This window comes from Lactuca virosa, chromosome 8 (genome assembly GCF_052849685.1).
Source record: "Lactuca virosa cultivar CGN04683 chromosome 8, Lactuca_virosa_CGN04683_v6, whole genome shotgun sequence".
In the NCBI taxonomy this organism is placed as follows: Eukaryota; Viridiplantae; Streptophyta; class Magnoliopsida; order Asterales; family Asteraceae; genus Lactuca; species Lactuca virosa.
The window spans coordinates 393,236,324-393,263,704 of NC_136433.1; the positions used below are offsets into that span (position 1 = coordinate 393,236,324).

General features: G+C 43.5%; 1 protein-coding gene and 2 long non-coding RNA genes across 4 annotated transcripts; 2 read left to right on the forward strand and 1 right to left on the reverse strand.

The window, feature by feature from the left end:
• Positions 1-7,808: 7,808 nt before the first annotated feature.
• On the reverse strand, positions 7,809-8,448 carry LOC145131661 (uncharacterized). Of its 2 annotated transcripts, none has more exons than XR_013717805.1 (2): positions 8,317-8,448; positions 7,809-8,233 (listed from the first exon to the last, which is right to left on the reverse strand). It is a non-coding gene; the product is annotated as an uncharacterized LOC145131661 (long non-coding RNA). The 2 variants fall into 2 exon arrangements; XR_013717806.1 differs by having other exon boundaries at positions 7,809-8,250; positions 8,317-8,424.
• A 475-nt stretch (positions 8,449-8,923) lies between these two features.
• Positions 8,924-21,003, forward strand: LOC145131662 (uncharacterized). Its single transcript, XR_013717807.1, has 3 exons — positions 8,924-9,014; positions 9,364-9,479; positions 20,860-21,003. It is a non-coding gene; the product is annotated as an uncharacterized LOC145131662 (long non-coding RNA).
• On the forward strand, positions 10,690-20,353 carry LOC145131660 (uncharacterized). Its single transcript, XM_079066318.1, has 4 exons — positions 10,690-10,794; positions 11,628-11,693; positions 13,427-14,625; positions 19,950-20,353. The coding sequence occupies exons 3-4, from the start codon at positions 13,428-13,430 to the stop codon at positions 19,985-19,987; spliced, it is 1,236 nt and encodes a 411-aa protein (XP_078922444.1). The 5' UTR covers positions 10,690-10,794; positions 11,628-11,693; position 13,427; the 3' UTR covers positions 19,988-20,353.
• Positions 21,004-27,381: the final 6,378 nt, after the last annotated feature.

A 27,381-nucleotide genomic window follows, 5' to 3' on the forward strand; every position in this document is an offset into this window, starting at 1 on the left:
CTAGCTGCTATATACTCTGATTCGCACGTTGAATCAGCCACTGTCTCTTGCTTGGAACTCTTCCAAGAAATTGCTCCTCCGTTTAACGTAAAGACCCAGCCTGACTGAGAGCGGAAATTATCCCTATCAGTCTGAAAGCTAGCATCACTATACCCTACAACTCTCAAGTCTTCACTCCCACCGAGGGTAAGGACCCAGTCCTTAGTCCTCCGTAGGTACTTGAGGATATTCTTTACCGCAGTCCAGTGTGCCTTGCCAGGGTTCCCCTGATACCTGCTAACCATGCTCAAAGAAAAGGCTACATCAGGTCGAGTACACGTCATAGCATACATGATCGATCCTACAGCCGAAGCATAAGGTATTCGACTCATTTATGCTATCTCAGCCTCAGTACTAGGGCTTTGTGTCTTACTCAATCTGGCGTTACTCTGGATGGGTAACTCTCCTTTCTTGGAGTCCTGCATGCCGAATCTCTTTAGCACCTTATCCAAGTAGGTACTCTGACTAAGTCCAATTAGTCTTTTACTCCGGTCTCTCAAGATCCTTATCCTTAGAATATAGGCAGCTTCTCCTAGGTCCTTCATAGAGAAACACTTCCCAAGCCAGGACTTAACTTCCTGCAGAGTTGGGATGTCATTTCCTATGAGTAGTATGTCATCCACATACAATACCAAAAAGCTAACTATACTCCCACTAGCCTTGACATATACACAAGATTCATCTTCACTCCTAGAAAAGCCAAATTCTTTTACTTTCTCATCAAAGCAAAGATTCCATCTGCGAGGTGCTTGCTTTAACCTATAAATGGATTTCTCAAGCTTACACACTTTATTAGGGTACTCTGTATTGACAAAACCCTCTGGCTGACTCATGTAAACATCCTCAACCAACTTTCCATTAAGGAAAGCGGTTTTGACATCCATTTGCCATATTTCATAGTCATGAAATGCGACTATGGCTAACAGAACCCTAATAGACTTAATCTTGGCCACTGGAGAAAAGGTCTCATCATAATCAACTCCTGGAGTTTGTGAGAAACCCTTTGCAACCAGTCGTGCCTTATAAGTGTGTACATTACCATCCATGTCGGTCTTCTTCTTGAAGATCCATTTGCACCCTACAGTCTTACGACCTGGTACATTCTCAACCAAGTTCCAAACTTGATTGTCATACATGGACTGTATCTCGCTGTCCATTGCCTCTTTCCACTTGGATGACTCAGGGCCTGCCATGGCTTCCGCGTAACTGTTAGGTTCATCCAGACCTATCAGTGTCACATCACTGATAAGTGTATCACCTTCCGCAGTAATATGGAATCCATAGTAATGCTCAGGTGCATTCCTAACCCTTGTGGAACGCCTCAGAGGTACAGACTTGTCAATTGGCTCAACAGAAGTTTCCTCCTCAAGTTGAGTGCTAGGGTTTGAAGTTCCTTCACCACTTGACTCTTGAATTTCTTCAAGGTCAACTTGCCTCCCACTGTCTCCTTGGCTTATGAACTCTCTCTCTCTCGAAAGAAAGCCCTCCTAGCTACAAAGACCACATTCTCACTAGGTCTGTAGAAGAGGTAACCAAAGGATTTCTGTGGGTAGCCGATGAAAATACACCTCTCACTTCGAGGTTCAAGCTTATCATGAGTCTCGCGTCTCACGAAAGCCTCGCAACCCCAAATCTTAATGTGGTATAGTTTGGGTACTTTACCAGTCCACATCTCATGAGGAGTTTTGGCAACTTTCTTTGTGGGAACTAGATTAAGGATATGGGCGGCAGTCTCTAAGGCATACCCCCAAAATGAGATTGGTAGCGAAGCTCGACTCATCATGGAACGAACCATATCCAACAAGGTTCGATTACGCCTCTCAGCTACACCATTCAACTGCGGTGTCCTGGGAGGTGTCAATTGTGAGACAATCCCACATTCCCTAAGATAGTCGAGGAACTCTGAACTAAGATACTCACCACCTTGATCGGATCGAAGCATCTTAATGTTCCTGCCAAATTGATTCTCGACTTCCTGTTTAAACTCTTTAAACCTCTCAAAAGTCTCTGACTTATGCTTGATTAAGTAGACATATCCATATCTACTGTAATCATCAGTAAAAGTCAAATAATAATGATTAGCATCCCTTATGGCATGTTTGAAGGGCCCACACACATCTGTGTGTATAAGATCCAACAAACCTTCACCCCTCTCACAAGAACCTGTGAAGGGTGACTTTTTCATTTTTCCAAGTAAGCATGATTCGCAACTATCATCTGACTTTAGGTCAAATGACTCCAATACTCCATCCTTTTGGAGTTGGCCTATGCGTTTCTTGCTTATATGTCCAAGACGACAATGCCATAATGATGCTTTATCCAAGTTATTACTATTAACAGAATCAATACACAATACATTATTTCCTAAGTTATCAACCACAGATACAGTTTCATACACGCCATCACAAGGTAATGCTTTAAAATAAAGAACATTATTAAAGAAAGCATTAATCGAACCAACTTCATTATCAAATGAAAAGGTGAAACCTTGTTTATACAATGCATGAAAGGAAATAATGTTTCTTGCCATTTCTGGCGAATAACAACACTTATTCAAATCTAAACTAAACCCACTACTTAGCAATAAAGTATAAACTCCAATCTTGGTGACAGGTAAAGCTTTCCTATTCCCCATGATTAAGTTTATTCTTCCATGCTCCACATTCTCACTTCTTCTTAGTCCCTGCAAATCAGAACAGATATGAATACCACAACCGGTATCAAGGACCCAAGAGTTAGAATGGGGTGAGTTATTAGATAAGATAGTGTAAATACCTGCATGGTTGGGTTTAACTTTCCCATCCTTCACATCTTGCTGGTACTTTGGGCAGTTCCGCTTCCAATGTGACTTTTCATGGCAATAGAAGCATTCAGCCTCTTTAGGGTCAGAAGAAGGAGTGACAAAACCTTTCTTGGTTCCACTTGAAGAAGAGCCATCAAGGGTCCTAGCCTTGGTACCCTTCGAAGAGCTCTTCCTCTTCTTCCCTCTACCTTTCCCGATTGCCAAAACCGGGGCGGAGTTTGGAGTAGGAGTGTTAACAACCGACTTACCCTTAAGACCTGTTTCTTCGGTCTTGAGGAGTCCCTGAAGTTTGCTGAGTGTGACCTCTTCCTTATTCATGTGATATGTCATGCGGAATTGATCATAGCACGATGGTAAGGAGTGCAAAATGATATCTATTGCAAGCTCCTCGGGGAAGTTCACATTAAGCTTCAGCAACCGATCCACATACCTTTGCATTTTCTGCATGTGGCTCGTGACGGATTCCCCGTCCTTCATCATGGTTGTTATGATAGAGCATATGATTTCATACCTCTCTTGTCGTGCACTTTGATGGTATCTTTCCATCAGATCTTGGTGCATTTCAAAAGGGTAGAAGTCCTCATAGGACTTTTGGAGTTCCGCTGTAATGGTGGCCAACATGATGCATGCCACTTTTGTAGCATCCCTTTCATGTGCCCGGAAGTCAGCGATCTCCTGGGGAGTTGCAGTGGTCTCATCAATCTCCTTAAGCTCCTTGTCAAGGACATATTATTTATCCTCGTAGCGGGTAATCATCTTGATGTTTCTGATCCATTCATTGAATTTGGATCCATCAAAAGTGACTTTCCCACACAAGTTCATAAGGGTAAAGGAGCCATTAGGATTAGAGCCAGAAGCAGCATTGTTTGAAGACATCTGAAAGAAGAGAACAAGATTAGTTTAGATATTAAGAGAGTCCTTAATAAAACACCCAAATGTAATATTAAGGCTAGGATCCAATCACAATATATTATAACTTAGAAGAGGTATGTCGTAATCCAAGCTATAACATATTTGAAAGGTAGGTGAATGACGATTCACCAATTTCCACCATGAAAATCGAAATATAAATATTAGGTTTTTAATTGGTTCTTAGAAATTCCTAGATTCTTTTGAGATTCAATGAACTTTTCAAAGGCATGTTTCAATCTCGAGTGTGCCCTCCAAGTTTTGTGACTGGGATACCGAGGATCACAAAACGAGGTGTGAAGTAACCATGCAAATCACTTGGTATCCTCAAGGTTTATCACTCAATCGATGTGCCGGTAAACCACACACGCTCCACCGATGCTATGGTAAACCTTAAGTCACCCTTTACCTACCTTGTTAAGTCCAAGTTAGTGTACCGGTTAACCACACACGCTCCACCAACGACTTAAACAAACTGTAAAGTGTAATTTCATGGATTAACACCTTATTCACATTTTCCTAAAGTAACTAAGATTGAGAATTTAATAAAAGCATTTAGTTACTTTATAATATTCATCATACTTTTAATGAGAATTTATAAGTCCTTGTCTTACCCGTTCGGCTAACGACCCTCCACCGATCAAGGAAGCAGTGGGTGAGAGTGGACACCCATTAAGTTGCCATTTTATAGGCAACAACCTTATACCCCCCTTATAGACCGGCTTCGTGAATGAGGCGTACTAGCGGTAAGACGACTTGACGTTATACATATATATATTAGTAACTTATAATATTATAAAGTATAAGGGTTGAATTTTAACTTTTAAAATTCTAAGGGTTGGAACTAAAGTTTTAATCAAGACTTTACATGTTCCAAAACTTGAGGGCAAGTTTTCTAAACTTCCAAAACTTTTCATTTCTTATAACTTATGAATTAATTGAGTAATCAAAATTAAGACTCTTCATTTTTATAACTCTTGTGTTCTTTTAATGGCTTTAATAAAAGTGAGACTTTTGGTTTTCCATAACTTGAGGACAAGTTATGGACTCCATTAAAACACATTATGATCATGAATTAAACTACCATGAAGGTTACAAACAATTCCTATGATCATCTAATCTTCATAAGTTCAAGAACATGAATATGAACACTTTCAAGAATCAAAAATTACACTTAAAAAAACTTGTAATTTTAATAATTGCCATTGTAAATGGATTAGCATAAACATTACACCATCTAAAACAAGCTTTAAAACATCAAAACAGTTTAGGGTAATGTTTCTAGTCCATTTCCAGCAATAAATGTGCAAAATTTCATACGAGCAGAAAACAGAAAAACGATTTTTTTCAAGCTGTATGCACAAAAAAAAAACAACAAACAAACCTGGCTCTGATACCACTGATGGGTTTTGAGCATTCTAACACTTCCTAAGTGTACATGCAACCCTAATAACCTTGGATCTATGTTTGTCTAATTATCATGCAAAGTTGAATTCCAAGGTTATATTCCTATCTAGCATACATGGGGAACAAATTTTAACTTGCATGAAAGATAGAATAACTTACCTTGTTGTTGCTTATGATCCTTGAAACCTTGTGAGCCTAGCACCCCAAGTGTGATGCCTCAAATGCTTCACACAACACCAAATGCTTTTGGAATGACTTTAGAGAGAATACACACTTCTAAAATCGGCCTAGCCCTCTTGTTTCTTATGTGTAGCCTATTTTGGTGGAGAATGAGTTTCTTATATAGTGTTGACACATCTAGGGTTACACCATGCAAACCCTAATGTGTCATGACTCTTCATTTCCATGACCCATGGGTTTGTAACTCCCATGGAGCATCCATGGAGCATCCTATGGGTGGAACCCAACTTGATAATCCATGGAGCCTCTTAGCCCACTATATAAGATATGGAAGATTTACATAATCTACCCATATATTTAATTAGTTATCTTTTGATCACTTAATTAATTCTAAATTAATTCTTGATCAAACTAATTAAATAATATTATTAATATATTAGAACTTATAATATATTAATAAACCATAAGTGTTATTTCTCTCATTTTAGTTTATCCAATTGCATGGTGCCATGCAACCCAAATGGACCATGTCGGGTCGGGTCAAGTACATACCAGAAATAGTTATGGACTTATACACCTTATCCAACATAAAGATCTAAACTTGGTGATTATCTTCTTAGATCTCTTAGATTGAGTTTTTGGACCATTTTGGTCCAAAGGTTGAAGCTTTGTGGTTCAATCCGATTTTCAGGCCAAGGGTTGCCACCCTTGGTGCTAAATGACTCCCTAGGTCATAAAGTTGACACCTTGATGGTCTTAATGGATTCATGCAAGAGATAAGACCATCTTCATGGAAGTAATACATCATTTTTGGAGTTTGAGCTTGTTTGGGTCAAGTGAAGTCACCAAGTCAGTGACTTTATAGTTTAAGACATGGAAAAGGACCAGGATCTGTAATTGTAGCTTCTGAAGTGGAGTATTAAGCACTTAATGAGAAAAGGGCTTAATAGGGGGGGGGGGGTTACGCTGAGCGTCCGTGCAGGTACACCTAATGTACTCACCACTTACCTAGTACGCTTAGCGTACGTGGGTGTACGCCCCGCATACTCTGTCAGTTTGGGCTTCGTGTTTTTGGGCCTCGGATTGGACCATGCTTTGGACTTTGGGCCTTAGTGGGCCAGCAGAAGTCAGATGATGTGGGCCAAGAAGATGTTTGGGCTTAGGGTAAGGCCCATTAGAGGGATTGGGCCCGATTTATCAAATTGGGCCATTAGTGGGCCACTAGTGGGCTTGGGAAGCTTACCTAGTATTGGGCCTTAGTTTTGGGCCTTAGATATGGACCAAGTTGGACTAGGGGTAGAATGGTCATTTTACCCTAAGAAGGATTATTGTATTGTACTAAGTGATGTTTGGTATTGTTAGTTCGGGAAGCCGAAGGGTCAGCAGTTGTGACATCCCAGAATTTTGGTCAAAGACTGTGAACGGTCAAGTTCACAGTAAGTCTCTTTGTAGTTTGAATCATTGAGTTTTGGTGCATTTAATATAAAATAAATGAGTTATTTCAACTATTATAAGATACCAGATGGTATTTTACTTCCAAATGTGTAAATTGATAAACCAATCAAACAGCTCAAACTGCAACCATAGGAATGTGTGTGAAAAACTGAAAATCTGTGTTAAGCAGTTGTGAGCAATATAAACATTCTAATCTCGTAGTACATGTTTCCCTAATTCCGAAAATATAAAGAACGTCTAAAACGGAGTTTGTATGCAAAAGATACGACCGTTTTAATAATCCAAAACCAGTATAATACTGATTTCTTAAAAACCACTAAAACCGTTTCTATCAATTGATGAACTTGCACACCTCAAATAGAGATTCTGAAAGCATTTTTGGACTCAGACTATAGCATAATATTTAATTTGACATTTGAAATATTTTAGGTAAAAGTAATTATAAAAGTTGACAAATCAAACGTTTTTCAGGATTTGAATCATGAAACATTAAAGTATTTATTTCGACATGATTTCTATTATTAGTTATGTATTCCAGAATAATATATATACATCCAAATCCGGTTGATGTGGAATAGCCTAATACTTATAAAATCGTGAAAGACTAGATATATGTACGTATATACAAGTATGAGATATGTTTTATGGCCAAATGCAAAACGTATCTACTAGAGTTTTGATAAAATATACAATATAAGACAATCATGCAATTCATATATGTTATATAATTAAAATTATATAACAACACTGAATATATAAATATTTATATAAATCATATATCATTTTTCCAAATACGTACGCTAGTGTACATAATTAGTAAAAATAAATTAATACTCATCCAAATACACAAATAATTGGGGTATTACAAAGCTTCTAAAACCAAATCAAACAAATACACACACGTGACATTACATAATGAAACAATTCATTATATAAAATATTAAAATGAAACTTATACTCTGCTTTTAAATTTACAGCCAAATCTTAAATTTATACTCTGTTCTTAAACAATTCATTATATAAAATATTAAAATGAAACTTCTACTCTGCTCTTAAATTTACAGCCAAATCTTAAATTTACGGCCAAATAAAGATAAACTTGCACACTACTCAACAATTTTGCACACTTACTCAACTATTGTACAAATTGCTCCTAAGCTTCAACTTATACAAAATCATACGCCAAGGGTCTGTTTCTTCTGTTGTCCTTCAATTGCTGCCAGGGACTCATCCAAGAGGGCAACAACCCTCTTTCCATCTTTCTTCATTCCCACGGGTTTCACAGTAACACCCAAAACACCTTAAGGTTTTGTTGCTGTTCTTCTTCTCCTTCACTTCCCTGTCAAATGAACCAACCAAACACACCATCGATATCTATCCAAACAAAATCAAACCATAGCAAACAAACACCCCGAGATTATTGTAATCTGTCTTCCTTCCCTGCAATCAGCACCATCCTAAAACATCCACTTAGGTTTTACCCACTACTGTGAAACAATCAAAGAAAAAGAGAAGAAGCAAACCTGTTATGATCAGTGGAAGGGAGGAGCCGAAGGTCGTCTATTCCCTCCATCCCTCCTTCCCGTCGAGTTAACCAGCCAAACACCCCTGAAGACCATTGATGTTGCCGCTTCACCTATCCCATTCGATCCAACTGTTTCCCCTCTCTTATTCTCGCAACAGGAGAGGAACGGTGACAGCAGGAGGCTGCCACCGCTAGCAAACCATCGCCATCACCGAGCTTCTTCAACCCAACCTCCCCTCTTCCTTCTATTTTTGATGGCAGACTGATCCAATCACCGCCAAACCACCGCCATGGCCAGTTGATGCAACCCACGATCATAAACAGGCCTCTGTTGGCACAGTTCACTGGAGAAGAAGAAGCAACGACCACCACCATTTTCCTTCCTGCTTTCATTTATTCGACTCTCAAACAGCTTCCAGTCACCTTTTCCTTGCTTCTCCATCAACCTCAGGTCGACTCCAAGGTTCCCGGTACAAAACCCGCTTAGAACACGATCTTCCCGACACGTCCGACCCTCCGCCGTCTGCTGCTGTCGCAGAGACAACCTCCGACCGCCACCGTCACTGATGAGCCTTTGCCACCTCTGCCCCTCTAATTCCACCATCGACAGCTCCAACGAAGGCCAAGAGACCGCCTCGATTTCTCACCTGCAATCCCGATTTAGGGCTTGAAAAATGACTGCAAAAATCGCGACTGGTAATTGAAGTGGCGACTGTTCAAACATTGATACATTTTATTTAAATATAACCCTAAACTATGCCGCTTGTACGAGTCTAGTCCCTCCATGTGAGATAATTCACATTCAAGTCAAACATGCTTTTAAATTAAACAGAATTGGTCCCTCCTCAGAAAAACCTAATAAATTCAGTCGTAAAACTCTAAAACAGTTTCAAATACGCATAATTAACCCATGTCTTGAGAATAATTCTCAATATCAGTCCCTGAAATATGATTTTGGCAAAATCAAAGCCTAGAGTTTATTCATTTTAAGAAAGTCCACCATATACATAATAATTAATACCAAAATTACCATTTGGTTTATTAGGAAAAATAAATATACTCGGTGATTCGTTTTAAGAACGAGGAATGTCACGTAACAAATCTCACGACAAGTTTCTCAAAAGGAACCGACTTCGAACGATTGGAACTCACGCTTCAAGGGTGAGTGCTTACGACCCCTTTTCAATATTTTAATTATTTCGGGGGGGGGGGGGGAGGGAATACATGTGCCTATATATTTTGTTTATACAAATATATTATCTTTTATACGAAAATACAATAAACATAGTTTATAAAAATATTATTATTTAACAATTTATCATATTGTTAAAAATAAACCAGTAAAAACTTTTCGTATACATGTTATGATTATTTTATCGTAAAATAACCATTTCACACAACAAATACTACACGATACAAAGTTTTATGATTTTTATATTATAACAATTACGTTATGAAACTGTGTAGTATTTCAATGTTTCAAGATATTACTATGCATGCATATTTATATGTTTATATGCATAAAGTTTATACATGTATACATGTTCATTAATTTGAAACATTTATTTTTAGTCTTATATGATACGCATACTACCGGTTTATAGTATTTAAAAGTTTCAAGGACTTCTATACATGAATACTTTCATGCATAAGGCTTTACATACATATACAAATATAAAAGTATTTCATAGTTTCAAAGACTACACCCATGAATACTTTTATACAAAAGGCTTTACACACTTATACAAGATCGTTATGTTGAAATACATAACTCTATAAAAGCGAGTAATTTATACTTTTATAAATACGTCATCCATACTCGGCTTTTACAAATGTTATACTATGAAATTCATTATGCCCGGTACTTAACTATAATTAAGTTAGGGCTGAGAGTTATTCATAAAATTTTCGTTAATGCTTTTTGAGTGAGACGCTACTATTCATTAGGTGAGTTTAATCACTTAGCCTGCCCCACACTGCTATAATCGTTAATCTTCGGAGCGAGGTACATATGTATAGATCTATATGGGGTCGACAACCCCACCTGCGGTTGCTAGCTACAACTGTAGCACCCGATTCCTGGTACGCATTTAAATTAAAGAAAATATTGCATTTTACTCTAGGACTCGGCGAGTTGGAGGCCCAACTCGTCGAGTAGACTCGACTGACGATCGGGGGTTTAAGTGACCTACTCGACGAGTCGGAAGACCGACTCGACGAGTAGGAGCTGTCTGGACAAAACCCTAATATTTAAGGTTTGCACCCTATTTAAACACTTTATCTCGTCCCAACCCAGCCTCCATCACCCTCCCAACTCAGAGAACCCTAGTTTGAAACCCTAAACCATTTTTGAGTGATTTTGAGCTCTTTTGTGCCTTTTGTGTGTGTTTGAAGTTGAAGTAGAAGAAGAGAGCTTAGGAGATCAAGAGGAAGCTAGTAGATCCAGAGGTTTTGCTTCATTCTCAGTTCATTCAAGGTAAAAAGCTTGAACCTTGACCATCTATTTCCTAGATCTTGTTTTGGGCCTATTTTCTACCTTTTCTAAGCTTTTGAGAGGTTATGCTCAGATTTGCTTGCATATGTGGGTTGTACTTCAGATCTGGAACCATTGAGGGTTCCCATGGCATAAAGGTGCCAACTTTATAGCCATGGGAAGCCCATGCATCTTATAAACCCCATTTTATAGTCTTTTGAGCCAAAAACCCCATGCATGGACATCAAGTTCGTAAATTTACGTATAAAAGGGGCCCTAGGAGGTCAGATCTATGATTGGGATGCCCTAAGTCCCATTGAAATCGACTGTATATCTTTGGACAAAGAGGGACTCGGTGAGTCACTTGGGTGACTCGGCGAGTCGGGACGCTTTTTCCCTCAAAACGTCTTCTGGAAATGATTTTGGTTGAGTGAAAGGAAGACTTAGCCTGATAGGGGTTTGTTTTGGACCTGGGAACCATGGGACTCGACGAGTGTATGAACAGACTCGGCGAGTCCAAGGCAATCTCCCAACTTATGAAGACAGACTCGGCGAGTTCAAGAGGAACTCGGCGAGTCATCGACTGAACATCTTCTTATGGATGAAGATGAACTCGGCGAGTTCAAGAACGAACTCGGCGAGTCGGTTGAAGATTTGTCTGATGTGTTGTTGAAGGAGAACTCGTCGAGCTCTTGCTAGACTCGACGGGTAGGAACGGGTTTATGACATTTTGTGGTTATGGGGACTCGACGAGTTGACTTGGACATTGACTGGGATTGAGTGACCCTTGTAAGGGTTATGAGTATGAGTTGATAACTTGAAGAGTTGTCGTGTAGGGATCAAGGAATCGGGGAGAGTCGATTTCCACACCGAGATCAGTGCAGACAATACGCGACAACGAGGTGAGTTACCTTCCAGTAGCAGTGGGTCTACGGCCACAATGCCGACCCACTAGTAGGAGATGTATGTTAGATGTTTGTCTTTGTGATATTCATCTAGGTTGTTGCTACCTGTTATGTTTTATGTGCTAGCATGATATGTGATAGTGGTGGTAATAGGGGGAGATAGTCCCCAAGTTACCGGTCGATAGGACCGAGGGGGTAGATTAGTACCCAGCTATGCTAGACAGATTATGATATATGTGATATGATATTATGTGGTAGTAGTAGGAGGTGAAATAGTCCCCGGTTGCCGGTCGAGAGGACCGAAGGGGTAGGCCAGCACCCAGATATGCTAGGCAAGGTCACCGGTCGAGAGGACCGAAGGGGTAGGCCAGCACCCAGAAATGCTAGGCAAGGTCACCGGTCGAGAGGACCGAAGGGGTAGGTCGGACACCCAGATATGTCTGGCAGTATGTATGTTATGTGATTGTATGGTATGTGGTATGATGGGGGAACTCACTAAGCTTCGTGCTTACAGTTTTCAGTTTTGTTTCAGGTACCTCTTCAGTGAAGGGGAAGGAGCCGGCGCGGTAGCGGCACATCACACACACACATGATTTCCGCATTTTGAGATTTACTTGGGATTGTACTCTGATTTTTATTACTATTGATGATATGGTTTGAGACACGTTGTTACGGTTTTACAAATTGATTTGACATCGGTAATGTTTTTGGTAAACTATTTTATGTGTTACTTAATTAAAAATGAAATTTTTGGCCTTGAAAATTGGGATGTTACAAGTTGGTATCAGAGCCTTAGTTTGAGGGATTCTGATATACTCCCGGGTGTGTCTGAACTCAAACTGAGGACTTGGTATGAAAATTTTCAAAAAGGAAAATCATTTTTATGAAAAGGAGTTTGAAAAGAGAAAAGAACTTTGAAAAAGAACAAGTGTGATGTGCGCGACCGGCCGAGCTCAAGTAAGTTTTTCCCCAATATACCCATACATGTTATGATATGATTATGAGAACTGCATGCTAGATTAGGGCTAAGGATCTAGGAAGGATGCCTTATATGCCTACTGTATATGTATGAGAACTGCATGCTAGATTAGGGCTAAGGATCGAGGAAGATGCCTGATATGCCTGATATATGTGTTTATTGAGCTAATACTGATTAGTCAGTTATATGATAGATTGGATAGAGTATGATTGGATTGGGTTACTCAATGCCCGAATGTTGTTGCTTTGTGCCTCGGGAGTCCTAGTTATCTTTAGCTAACTAGTAAACGAATACGTTAAGTTACATATTGCAAGGACAAAATGATTTTAGAAGGTTTGGTCTAGCCCTACTGCGCAACTCTTGTTTGAGTCCAACCGTTGTGGGGTAGGACCTTTCATTCGAAGAATTATCTGGTCTTAGTAATAAGTAATGGTATTCGCAAGCTAGTTAGGTAAGGGTAGCAGGGGTTCCTTATGCAGTTGATGGCGGAGAGTAGGTCGGAGAGTTACCCTAGGGTAAGCCTAGGACGAGATTGGAAGAATGCAACAGTAGTAGAAGGGACTTGGTGAAGTCGAAGCAATCCTTGAGGAAAGTACGGATAGATGTGGAAGGTAGTATGGACCCGTACTACTGAAAGCAGAGGATCCGTACTCGAGTCAAGGAGGGTCGAGATAGAACCAGGAAACATGTAGAGTGTATGAGACCTCTCGAGGTTTATGTATGATTCTGACAGTTATATGTTATGCTTCAGAATGGTGATGATCACACGTCACAGAGGAGGTTCAGGGATAGGATCCGGTTCAGGATCAGGCTCGGGGGCAGGTTCCGAGCCAGTGGACGAGGGATTACGCGAGTTTATCGCGTCTGAGATCACGAGAGGTATCCTTGAGTCGACCCCGGTGATTTTCGGGTCGATCAAGGAATGGATCATTGAGTTGATGGAGGATCACCTCCGGGCATTCAGGAGCGATATGGCATCCAGTCAGTCAGGATCACACACACTGTCCTTCAAGGACTTCAGGAGCAGTGGTTTGCCGGATTTCCATGGGGCTAAGGACCCCATCGCATCCAGGAGGTGGATTGCAGACATTGAGTCTGCAAAATTGACGAGCTTCTGCCCTGAGGGGTCGAAGGTGCGATATGCTGCAGGTTGTTTGAGAGACCGGACCAGGGATTGGTGGGAGTCAGTTGGTGACTCGTTGGGAGCCTCGGCGATTGAGGCTATGACTTGGTCAGACTTTGTGACCAGGTTCAGGTCCAAGTTTGCGCCAGCTGTAGAGCTTCAACAGCTGGCCAGAGAGTTTTTGGATATGAGGCAGACGACGGAGTCAGTGGCGGAGATTACCGCCAAGTTCCGGGAGAGGGCATTGTTGGTTCCCCAATATGTGGGAGACGAGGAGATGCGGAAAACCCGCTATCATGATATGTTGAGGGCAGACATCCGGGTGCATGTCAGCTTCTCGGCATGCCCGACCCTGGATTCCATGATTACCAGGGCGAGGGAGAGGGAGATAGACTTGGAACACCTCAGGAAGAGGAAAGCGGAGGAGGGACGGGTTATTGGGGCTTCGGGGAAGAAGCCCAAGGGATCTGACTCTAGGTCGAAGGGCCAGCAGGGCCGGGGCCGCTGCAGAAAGTGCGGCAAGTCTCATGAGGGGGTTTGTCGGTTTGGATCATCCAGCTGCTACAAGTGCGGCAAGTTGGGGCACTTCAGCAGGGATTGTACCGCCCCTGCGCCCACCTTCCAGACATCAGAGTTGTTGTGCTTCCACTGCAACCAACGAGGCTATAAAAAGGCCAATTGCCCTCAGCTGACAGCAGCAGCGCCAGCTCCAGCGACCCTGCGGATCACTGATGGTCGGCAGGGCAAGACAGAGGCTCCAGTGGTGAGGAGCCGAGCCTTCCAGTTGACTACCGAGGAGGCACGCGCCGCACCCGATGTGGTGACGGGTATGATTTCTTCTCCCTAGCTTTTATTTTATGTTGCTTATGATATTGATGTGCCGTATGATATGTCTTGTTTAGGATCGTTCCATGTGAACGGTATCCCAAATCAGGTGCTGTTTGATTCGGGCCCTACCCGATCATTTGTCTCTCTTGCGCTTAGCAAGAGATTCCCTGAGTCTTCGGGCATGTTGGATTGCCCTCTAGAGGTCGAGACTGCCGATAACCGATCAGTACGAGCGTCGGCGGTTTTCAGGGACTGTGTTTTGAGGTTGTTCGAGGAGCGTTATTTGGTAGACTTGGTTCCCATTCCGCTGTGTGGGAACAAGGTGATTATAGGCATGGATTGGTTGAGCCCCAACGGGGCAGTGATCGACTGCGCGCAACAGTTGGTTCGGATTAGGACCCCGAGTGGGGGAGAGCTGGTGATTCAGGGCGAGAGGCCGCAACGTGGACCAGCACTATGTTCAGCAGCTAGGGCGAGGCGCTACCTTCAGCATGGCTGTGCTGGGTATGTCGCCTATGTTATGGATACCCGAGAGGAGGGTAAGACGACGGTGACAGATGTTCCGGTGGTGCGAGATTACACATATGTATTCCCAGAGGAGCTGCCTGGGATACCTCCAGAGCAACAGGTGGAGTTCAGGATCGACCTAGTCCCTGGTGCAGCTCCGATAGCCAAGGCACCATATCGGTTGGCTCCTCCCGAGATGCAGGAGTTGTCTACGCAGCTGCAGGAGCTGTTAGACAAGGGATTTATCAGGTCGAGTAGTTCGCCTTGGGGAGCCCCGATCCTGTTTGTCAAGAAGAAGGACGGGTCGCATCGTATGTGCATAGATTACCGGGAGCTGAACAAGGTGACGGTGAAGAACCGTTGCCCACTCCCGAGGATAAATGACTTGTTCGACCAGCTTCAGGGAGCATCTTGGTTTTCCAAGATAGACTTGCAGTCAGGCTACCATCAGATGAGGGTCAGGGATGAGGATATACAGAAGACTACTTTCTGGACTCGCTATTGCCACTACGAGTTCGTGGTGATGCCCTTCGGGCTCACCAATGCTCCTGCCGCGTTCATGGACCTCATGAACCGCGTGTGCAGACCGATGCTAGATCAGTCTGTGATAGTTTTCATTGATGACATCTTGGTTTATTCTAACACGCAGGAGCAGCATGAGGAGCATCTGCGAGAGGTTTTGGATACCTTAAGGTGGGAGAGCTTGTATGCCAAGTTCTCCAAGTGTGAGTTCTGGTTGCGCGAGGTGCAGTTTCTTGGGCACCTTGTCAACCAGAATGGGATATTGGTTGACCCGGCCAAGGTGGAGGCCGTGATGAGATGGGAGGTTCCGAAGTCTCCATCTGAGATTCGGAGTTTCCTTGGATTGGCAGACTATTATCGGAGATTCATTCAGGACTTCTCCAAGATAGCCGTACCCCTGACCCGGCTGACGAAGAAAGTCGTTGTCTTTCGCTGGGGGCCTGAGCAGCAGGCAGCGTTTGATACGTTAAGACAGAGGCTGTGCGAGGCGCCGATCCTCGCCCTGCCCGAGGGCGTGGAGGATTTCGTGGTATATTGTGATGCGTCCATTTCATGGTTGGGCGTAGTTTTGATGCAGAGAGGGCATGTCATCGCCTACGCCTCGAGGCAGCTGAAGCCTCACGAGGCGAACTACCCGACGCATGATTTGGAGTTGGGGGCGGTCGTCTTCACCCTCAAGATTTGGCGACACTACCTCTATGGGGTCCGTTGTACCATTTACACGGACCACAAGAGTTTGAGGTACCTTATGGATCAGCCGAATCTGAACATGAGGCAGTGTCGGTGGTTAGACATGGTGAAGGATTACGATTGTGAGATCCTTTACCACCCGGGGAAGGCCAATTTCGTGGCCGATGCGCTTAGCCGCAAGGCAGCGCCGATCAGGGACATCTGCATGAGGATGACCGTGGTGACTCCGCTTTTGGAGCAGATCCGAGAGGCCCAGCTGGAGGCCATGAAGGAGGAACATCGGAAGAGCGAGCGTATTGTGGGTCAGGTTTCCTCCTTCGACTACGACAGCCGAGGATTATGACTCTACATCGTAGGGTATGGATTCCCTACCATGGGGGTGTGCGCCAGGTTCTGATGGAGGAGGCGCACAAATCCCGATTCTCGATTCATCCCGGGGCGACGAAGATGTACAAAGATCTTCGACCCGATTACTGGTGGCCCTGCATGAAGCGGGACGTCGCCTGGTACGTGGAGCGGTGCTTGACCTGCAGGAAGGTCAAGGTCGAGCACCAGAGGCCACACGACAAGATGCAGCCGCTAGACATTCCCATGTGGAAATGGGAAGATATTACTATGGATTTCATCACCAAGCTTCGCAGGACTGCACGGGGGGTGGATTCGATTTGGGTCATTGTGGATCGGTTGACCAAGAGTGCCCACATTATACCGATCCAGGAGAGCATCTCGGCCGAGAAGTTGGCCGATATCTACATCCGAGAGGTAGTAGTTCGGCACAGAGTGCCAGTTTCGGTGATTTCGGACCGAGACGTGCGGTTTACTTCCAGGTTCTGGAAGAAGTTTCACGACGAGTTGGGTACTCGTTTGCACTTCAGCACAACGTTCCACCTGCAGACGGATGGTCGGAGTGAGCGGACCATCCAAACTTTGGAGGATATGCTGCGGGCATGTGTTCTAGACTTCGGTGGTAGCTGGGATACCTATATTCCATTAGCTGAGTTCTCTTACAACAACAACTATCACACGAGTATCGATCGTCCTCCCTTCGAGATGTTGTACGGAAGGAGGTGCAGGACCCCGATATGTTGGGGTGAAGTCGGATAAAGGGTCATGGGGAGCACCGAAGTGGTGCTCAAGACGACATAAAGGATTCAACAGGTTAGGAGCAGGCTTCAGACTGCACAAAGTCGGCAGAAGAGTTACGCCGACAAGCGCAGATCAGGCCTGGAGTTCCAGGTCGGGGATATGGTCCTCCTGAAGGTGTCATCCTTGGAAAGGTGTCATCCGATTCAGGAAGCGGGGCAAGTTGGGCCCCAGGTACATTGGACCTTTCAGGGTTGTAGCCCGGGTGGGCAAGGTGGCGAATAGGCTGGACCTGCCAGCCGAACTCAGTCAGATTCACAGCACGTTTTACGTCTCCCAGTTACGGAAGTGCCTGGTGGACGACTCGGCGGTGGTACCCTTGGAGGATATTCAGGTGGATGACAGCCTGAATTACATCGAGCAGCCAGTGGCGATCCTCGATAGGAAGTCGAAGGACCTGAGGAACAAGAGGGTGGAGCTGGTGAAGGTGCAATGGCAGCACCACAAGGGATCATAATAGACTTGGGAGCCAGAGGAAGAGATGAGGGAGCACTACCCTGAGCTTTTTCCGGATTCAGCAGCAGACTTCGAGGACGAAGTCTAAAATAAGTGGGGGAGATTTGTAGCACCCGATTCCCGGTAAGCGTTTAAATTAAAGAAAATATTGCATTTTACTCTGGGACTCGGCGAGTTGGAGGCCCAACTCGTCGAGTAGACTCGACTGACGATCGGGGGTTTAAGTGACCTACTCGACGAGTCGGAATACCGAATCGACGAGTAGGAGCTGTCTGGACAAAACCCTAATATTTAAGGTTTGCACCCTATTTAAACACTTTATCTCGTCCCAACCCAACCTCCATCACCCTCCCAACTCAGAGAACCCTAGTTTGAAACCCTAAACCATTTTTGAGTGATTTTGAGCTCTTTTGTGCCTTTTGTGTGTGTTTGAAGTTGAAGGAGAAGAAGAGAGCTTAGGAGATCAAGAGGAAGCTAGTAGATCCAGAGGTTTTGCTTCATTCTCAGTTCATTCAAGGTAAAAAGCTTGAACCTTGACCATCTATTTCCTAGATCTTGTTTTGGGCCTATTTTCTACCTTTTCTAAGCTTTTGAGAGGTTATGCTCAGATTTGCTTGCATATGTGGGTTGTACTTCAGATCTGGAACCATTGAGGGTTCCCATGGCATAAAGGTGCCAACTTTATAGCCATGGGAAGCCCATGCATCTTATAAACCCTATTTTATAGTCTTTTGAGCCAAAAACCTCATGCATAGACATCAAGTTCGTAACTTTACGTATAAAAGGGGCCCTAGGAGGTCAGATCTATGATTGGGATGCCCTAAGTCCCACTGAAATCGACTGTATAGCTTTGGAAAAAGAAGGACTCAGCGAGTCACTTGGGTGACTCGGCGAGTCGGGACTCTTTTACCCCCAAAACGTCTTCTGGAAATGATTTTGGTTGAGTGAAAGGAAGACTCAGCCTGATAGGGGTTTGTTTTGGACCTGGGAACCATGGGACTCGACGAGTGTATGAACAGACTCGACGAGTCCAAGGCAATCTCCCAACTTATGAAGACAGACTCGGCGAGTTCAAGAGGAACTCGGTGAGTCATCGACTGAACATCTTCTTATGGATGAAGATGAACTCGGCGAGTTCAAGAACGAATTCGGCGAGTCGGTTGAAGATTTGTCTGATGTGTTGTTGAAGGCGAACTCGTCGAGCTCTTGCTAGACTCGAAGGGTAGGAACGGGTTTATGAAATTTTGTGGTTATAGGAACTCGACAAGTTGGCGGGCCAACTCGGCGAGTCGAGTCAACCAGATGTTGACTTTGACCATGGATTTGACTTGGACATTGACTGGGATTGAGTGACCCTTGTAAGGGTTACGAGTATGAGTTAATAACTTGAAGAGTTGTCGTGTAGGGATCGAGGAATCGGGGAGAGTCGATTTACACACCGAGATCAGTGCAGACACTACACGACAGCGAGGTGAGTTACCTTCCAGTAGCAGTGGGTCTACGGCCACAATGTCGGCCCACTAGTAGGAGATGTATGTTAGATGTTTGTCTTTGAGATATTCATCTAGGTTGCTGCTACCTGTTATGTTTTCTATGCTAGCATGATATGTGATATTGGTGGTAATAGGGGGAGATAGCCCCCAAGTTACCGGTCGATAGGACCGAAGGGGTAGATTAGTACCCAGCTATGCTAGACAGATTATGATATATGTGATATGATATTATGTGGTAGTAGTAGGGGTGAAATAGTCCCCGGTTGCTGGTCGAGAGGACCGAAGGGGTAGGCCAGCACCCAGATATGCTAGGCAAGGTCACCAGTCGAGAGGACCGAAGGGGTAGGCCAGCATCCAGAAATGCTAGGCAACGTCACCGGTCGAGAGGACCAAAGGGGTAGGTCGGGCACCCAGATATGTCTGGCAGTATGTATGTTATATGATTGTATGGTATGTGGTATGATGAGGGAACTCACTAAGCTTCGTGCTTATAGTTTTCAGTTTTGTTTCAGGTACCTCTTCAGCGAAGGGGAAGGAGCCGGCGCGGTAGCGGCACATCACACACACGCATGATTTCCGCATTTTGAGATTTACTCTGGATTATACTCTGATTTTTATTACTATTGATGATATGGTTTGAGACACGTTGTTACGGTTTTACAAATTGGTTTGACATCGGTAATGTTTTTGGTAAACTATTTTATGTGTTACTTAATTAAAAATGAAATTTTTGGCCTTGAAAATTGGGATGTTACAACAACCATCGAATGATCAATCGTAGCAGGTGATATGTGTCTACGATCGTTACTACGACGTCCAATGAAGCGTCGTAGGGAGGGGTACTTTTTGTCCATAGCTCGATTATAGAACTCACTAAAAACATTAACACGAATTTCTCTCTCTCTCTTACTACAACCATAGGTTTGGTTACCTTCAAGTATATTTTTAAGTATGGTAATTACTTATACAAAACATTCATTTTGACTTGTAAGAAGTCATTAAAAGTATATTTTTAAGTATGGAAATTACTTATACAAAACATTCATTTTGACTTTTAAGAAGTCATTAAAAGTACATTTTTAAGTATGGAAATTACTTATACAAAGCGATCATTTTGACTTTTAAGAAGTCATTACAAGTACATTTTAATTACAAGTACATTTTAAGTATGAAAATTACTTATACAAAGCATTCATTTTGACTTTCAAAGAGTTATTACAAGTACATATTAAAAGCATGAATATATTCATATCAAAATACATTCTTGGCTTTTAAAGACTCTTTGCAAATACTGTTTTTAACTATTTTTATACATACAAAGATAATACTTTTTAGACTTGTTAAAAGTATTACTGCGTTAGCAGAAAACCTGTGACACTCACCAACCTTTGTGTTGACTTTCAAAACTACATGTATTCTCAGGAAAACACTAAACAAGCATTCAAGACAGATTGGATTACAGGTGACCTAGTTTACTTATTGTTGTAATAAATGCCTACCTGTTAAGGCAATTCATGTATTATTATTATTATTTGTAAAAACTAAAAACCTTGTATTCAAATACCAAGATGGAACATGAATGCTATTTTTTTATTGTTGTACTTGTGCTATATATTCAATTTGCCTGTGATCCATGAACTTAGTCGCGCAGCCCGGCGTGTTCCGCCGCCTCGGCCGGGGGTGTGACAGCAGTTCGGGAATTTGCCAGTCAGCAGCCAGAGGAGTATCAGCAGGGTTCAGCAGTGCGAGGTGATTTTCCTCACTGTGTGAATGGGTCTAAGGCCACAATGCCGGCCCATGTAGTATATAAGTAGGAAGACCGGGGGTTATCCCTAGGCACTATATGCTAGTATGTTATTCCGGACCAAGGTCCAACGCCGGGCGGGAGCCCGAGGAATGTTTGCATGTTTGATTATACTTGTTGTCTGTGTGATACTTGTATGTGCCTGGTAGGGAAGTGAGTGTGGGAGAGGTCCCGTATCTCACCACTAGCAGAGTATGGATGGGGTTTCATATCTCATTAGTAGCAGAGCAGGGGCGAGGCCCGAGATAGGAGAGAGATGAGTTTGGGTGGGGCTCGTATCTCACTATTAGCAGGAGCATGGACGGGGTCCCATGACTCACCAGTAGCAGGACAGGGGCGGGGCCCAAGATAGGCGAGGCCTTAGTACAGGAATATAGTAGAGTATGTTTAGCTTATGTGTTATGTGCTATGATTATGTGTTGTATATGTTTAGCGGGCGGGGTCCGGCGACAAGCGGGGCCTAAGAAAGACAGATCTGTATACCGAGCGGGTCTCGATGCCAGGCGGGGCCTGATGCCGGGCGGGTCCCGATGCCGGAGCTAGTCCGATGCCGGGCAAATCTCGATACAGCGGGCGGGGGCCCAGTATGTGGTTATGTATGTGGTGTGTGGTAGGTTGGGGAACTCACTAAGGTTCGTGCTTACGGTTTTTAGTTTTGGTTTCAGGTACTTCCGGTAGCGGAGGGAGGAGCTCGGGGTGATCGCATGACACATATCATTGTTTGTTTAGCCTGAGATGTTTTACTCTGATATAAAAAGAATATGTTTTGAGATTATACTCTGATTTGATATAACAGTTTTGTTTATGAATGAAATGGTTGATAATTATGGCTTTTACTAATGATTTAAAATGAAATTTTCGGACCGTATTTTAGGGATGTTACAAGTTGGTATCAGAGCCTTGGTTTGAGGGATTCAGATACACTCTCGGGTGTGTCTAAACTCAAACTGAGGACTTGGTATGAAAATTTTCAAAGAAAATCGTTTTTATAAAAAGGAACTTTGAGAAAAAGATAAGAATTTTGGAAAAAAGGATAAGAAAAAGGAACTTTGAGAAAAGATAAGAATTTTGGGAAAAAGAGAAAAGGGTGTGGTGCATGCAATCAACCGAGCTCAAGTAAGTTCTCCCAAATTACCCATACAAGCTTATGCTATGTTATGATATGTGCTTTAGAACTGCATGCTAGATTAGGACTAAGGATCTAGAAGGATGCCTTATGTGCCTGTTATATGTGTATGAGCTTTATGTGTTGCATGCTAGTACAGATTCCTGATTCGAGGATAGAACAACTTGATTGGATTATGTGGTTACTTTTCCCAATGCCCGAATGCTGCCTGCTTTCTGCTATTAGGAGTTCTAGTTATCTCTAATTAACTAGTGAACGAATATGTTAAGTTACATATTGCAAGGACTAAATAATTTCAGAAGGTTAGGTCTAGCCCTATTCCGCAGCTCTTGTCTGAGTCTAACCGTTGTAGGGTAGGACCTCTCATTCGAAGAATTATCTAGTCTGAGTGATAAGTAATGGTATTCGCGAGTTAGTTAGGGAGAGATAACAGGAACTTCTTATGCAGCTGAAGGCAGATAGCGAGTTGGAGGATACCCTAGGGCAAGCCTAGGATGAGAGTAGTGATGGGATCAGTGTTAGTAGCAGTGAAATGGACTTGGTGTAGTCGAGGCAATTCTTGAGGAAAGTACGGATAGATGTGGAAGGTAGTAGGGGCCCATACTACTGAAAGCAGAGGATTTGTACTCGATTCAAGAAGGGCTGAGATAAAACCAGGGAACTTGTAGTGCGTGTGTGATCCCTCGTTAGTGATGTGTATTCTGATGGTTGTTATGGAATGTTTGCAGCATGGTGACGTTGCGTGAGAGACCACTGGGCGGATCAGGCGCCGGAGAGGGATAAGGCTCAGGTTCAGGAGCCGAGCAGCTCGATGAGCAGATGAGGGAGTTTATTTCAGCTGAGGTTGCGCGCAATATTCTAGACCAGACTCTTGTGATCTTTGGTTCGGTCAAGGAGGGTATTTTGGAGCTTCTGAATGAGAAGCTGGGAGCTTTTCGTACTAAGATAATGGCCATGATGGGGGCGCATTCGCTGGCATTCCGAGAGTTCAGAGCTTGTGGAGCTCCGGATTATCATGGGGCTAGGGACCCCATTGCTAGCGACAGGTGGTTGGCTGATGTCGCCAACGCTTTCCATACGAGCCGGTGCCCTGAGCGGGACAAGGTCCAACTTGCCTCCTGTATTCTGAAGGACAGAGCACGTGATTGGTGGGAGGAGGTGGGTCATGCCATTGGGGATGATGTCGCGTTGGACGCGATGACATGGAGTGATTTCTCGACCAGGTTCAGGGCCGAGTTTGCACCAGTGATTGAGGTGCAACAATTAGCACGAGAGTTTCAGGATTTGCGGCAGACTACCGAGACAGTGATGGAAATCACCGCCAAGTTCAGGGAGAGGGCTCTTCTTGTTTCGCAGTATGTCGCGGATGAGGAAATGAAGAATGCCCATATCACAAGATGCTGAGGAGTGACATCAGGGAGTTTGTGAGCAGGTCCAGCTGCAAGACGCTGGAGGATATGATTGCTCGGGCCAGGGAGAGGGAGATCGATCTGGAGCACCTCATGAAGAGGAAGCCTGAGGAGGTTCAGGTAGCTGCAGGTTCAAGCAAGAGACCCAAGGGGTCGGATGTGAGATCGAGGGATTATCAGGGCCGTAGTCGTTGTGGCAAGTGTGGCAGGACACACGAGGGTGCGTGCAGGGGTGGTAGTGGTGGTGATTCTGGCTGCTTCAAGTGCGGCCGGATTGGTCATTTCAGCAGGGATTGTACTGCTACCACCACTCAGGGATCAGACCTGATATGTTTCCATTGCAGTCAGAGGGGCCACAAGAAGGCCCAGTGTCCGAGTTTGCCTCCAGCAGGATAGGTGATGGCACCTGCCCCTGCGACCATGAGGATTACTGACGGCCGTCAGAGCCGGGCAGAGACGCCCGCGACAAGGATCAGGGCATTCCAGTTGGTTACAAGGGAGACACTAACAGCCCCTGATGTGACAGGTGTGTATCTTTCCTTTTCCTATCAGTTTTTGTTTATGATTTTATTGCTATGGTACTGCATCGATGTTAGAGTGTTATATTTCCTGCCTATGATAAGTTATATGCCATCTGCATACCATGGATGTTAGTGTAGTGGTTCGAAGATGTTTCCCTCAGAGCAGGTTCTCAAGATGCGGTCACTGTAGCAAGTGTGAGTGGGGCTTGAGAGGTGTTCTGTTAATCTTCGAGAGTGGTTCGGAATTGGGGTTGGTTAGTTTTGGAGCACCAGCAATAGTAAGTATCGGTTGTCAGCAGATCGACCATTAGATGGAGAGAAGGATCGAGAATCCTTTCCAAGCTGGGAGTTTTAGGAATCTAGTTGAATCGAAGTGGGGGGAGTACTATCCCAGTACTCAGAAGTTGAGCTAGGAGCGCAACTTGGATGTGTTCGCATCCTTGCTGAGAAGGAAAGCAACCGAGGTAGCCGTTTGGATAGTGTAACGCCCGTGTTTCAAGGCTAGGCATTAATATTGACATAATGGTCTAGGTTAACCTTTGTAACTCATTTAGAAGAAATGAAAATGAATTATGTGAATATTATGTGAATTATGTGTTTTATGCTTAATTATTAGGGTTTAATTAATTAAGAATAAAAATGAGCGTCAAAAATTAAATTTTAGATAAAGCCGATATCTATTAAGAAACTTGTAGTGGGCGTGACAAGGATTACGGATATATAAAGAATGCCGAAATCCGAGTTATAACGAAGAAGTTATGACCTGTCGAAGTTTCACGATAAACCGGCACGGTGCCGAATGTCGTAAAAAGTGAGTATTTGATAAACTACTTTTTAGCCTCAGTGATCTAAACGAAACTCGTAGTGTTCGTTAAACCGAGAGTAGGTATAAAACGAACACCCAAATCTGACTTCGTATGGGGAAGTTATGATTTTTCGAAGTTTCAGCTTAGCAGTAGACAGCTAAAAACTCGAATTTTAGATCGAGTGATTTTAGCCGACACGACCTAAACGAGAATCGAAGGTCTCGTCATTAGTAGCACAACGGTAAAAAGTCTGATGAAAACGGACGTCGGATGAAGAAGTTATGAATTTTTAACAGATTTCATGTCCCGGTCTGTTAAAAATAATAATTTAAAAGTTAAATTCAAAATTAGCCGACGAAGTCTAGACGGAAGTTGTAGAGCGTAATTTTACCTACGCGTGCATATAAAGAACGTCAAAAACGGAGCTCGTATGTGAAAGTTATGGATTTTAGAAGTTTTGGCGCGAAAACCGAGAAATTTCGCATAGGTGGCTTCGGCCACGTCACCTTCGCTGAATGAGTGGCACGTGTCCGAAATATGCTGAGTCATCCGAAGCCGTGGAAGCATCTGAGGAGTGACACGTGCGCAGCCGAGAGTCCGACGCGTGTGTCTCGGTGGCGAGCCTCGCATCCGACGCGTGTGTAGTGACTCATCCGTCCGAGCCTTCGCAGGAGCCACGAGCCACCCACCTCGGCCCCGGACATCGGTGCAATCAGGAACTGCCAGCGAAGCCTTCGCATGCGCAGCCACGTGCGAGCCCATGTCCTGCGAGCTTCGGATCTTCGCCACCTGGAGACTTCTCAGCCGTCCGATCAGAAGCTTCCCCCTATAAATAGAGGGTTGCGAGACTTCCCGGGTAACTTTGGGATTTTGCCCTTTTTCACTCCTAAACTCATATTTTTAGCATTTTGACCTCCCCCGATGCCCCGAGATCATTTCCAACGCCCGGAAAACGTCCCGGAGTGCCCGAGAAACCCGAGAAATTTATTTTTTCGGTTTCGAAGCCCGACCCTTCGCAGAGCCCAGTTTCTCAATAAAACTCCCGATTTTATTAGAAACGATCGTTTTAGGCAACAAAGTGCTGCCCGGTTATCGTTAAATCATGTGAGTGTGTAGTTACTTTCACATTACACATAGATATGAAGTATTTTATATAAAATACGTGCTGTGTGAATATTTATTGTTTGTTTATTTGAGTTGGATGTTAAAGGAGTGATTTATACATGTTTTAAATAATTTAAACTGTATATATATATTTTTATCTACAAATATGTTGGGTAAAACATGGGTAGATGAATTAGATGATGTGTGATGAAATAAAAGTGATGAGAGGTATCGATGTTTAAGATGATCTAGTCATCTAGCAGAGTATAGACAACAGCCACAGACTATTTTAGATAGTCCAGTGGAACGTTAGTAGACTTGTAATCGGTACGTATGTTTGAACTATATGTTCATAAAGTGTTCTTGAACTATATGTTCATTAGGTGTTTTTGAACTATGTGTTCATCCATTAGTTCTTCTTTTTGACACTATTACGTGTCGGGGTACGGGAGCGTACGGGAGTACTTTATCAGTATTTTCCCTATACTTTTATTTGGAAGAGCTTTGGAGTCTTTGTTCTTTTATGAAGTGATCGGACTAGCTTTATGAGTTAGTGATATAGATCATGAGTTAAATAGTGGGTGTCTGATGAAAGGTGAGTTGGATAGATGAGATGATCAGTGATATAGATCATGAGTTGAGAGTAAGTGGTGAAATATGGGAAAAGCTTTTACCCAAACGTTGGCGTGAGTGGTGCAATATGAGAAAAGCCCTTACCCAACGTTGACCCCCGTCATTCAGCAGAGTAGGGATGACAACCATGGTCTGTTCGAGACGGTCTGTGGAACACTAGCAGACTCGCAACCTGTAGGTGTTAATGGACTAGAGTGTTCATTCGCTGTACTCTATTCCCCTAATGATTGCCTTTAGTGCATGTATGGCTGGGGAAACCCCTTAGTATGTTCATCAGCTGTATGGAAAACCCATTGACATGTATTGCAGGGGGGGGGGAACCCGTGGGAAATACCGTCGATGAATAAGAGCTATGGACTTAGCATATGGAAAACCTATTGACATGTATTGCAGCGGGGAACTCCCGTGGGAAATACTGTCGAAAAATAAGAGCTATGGACTTAGCCCATGGCGACGATGTGACATCATGTCTTATTTGACATAAATTGCAGAGGGAAGCAATGTTGTCACTTTATAGGTTGTTTTATGTTACGATGTCTTG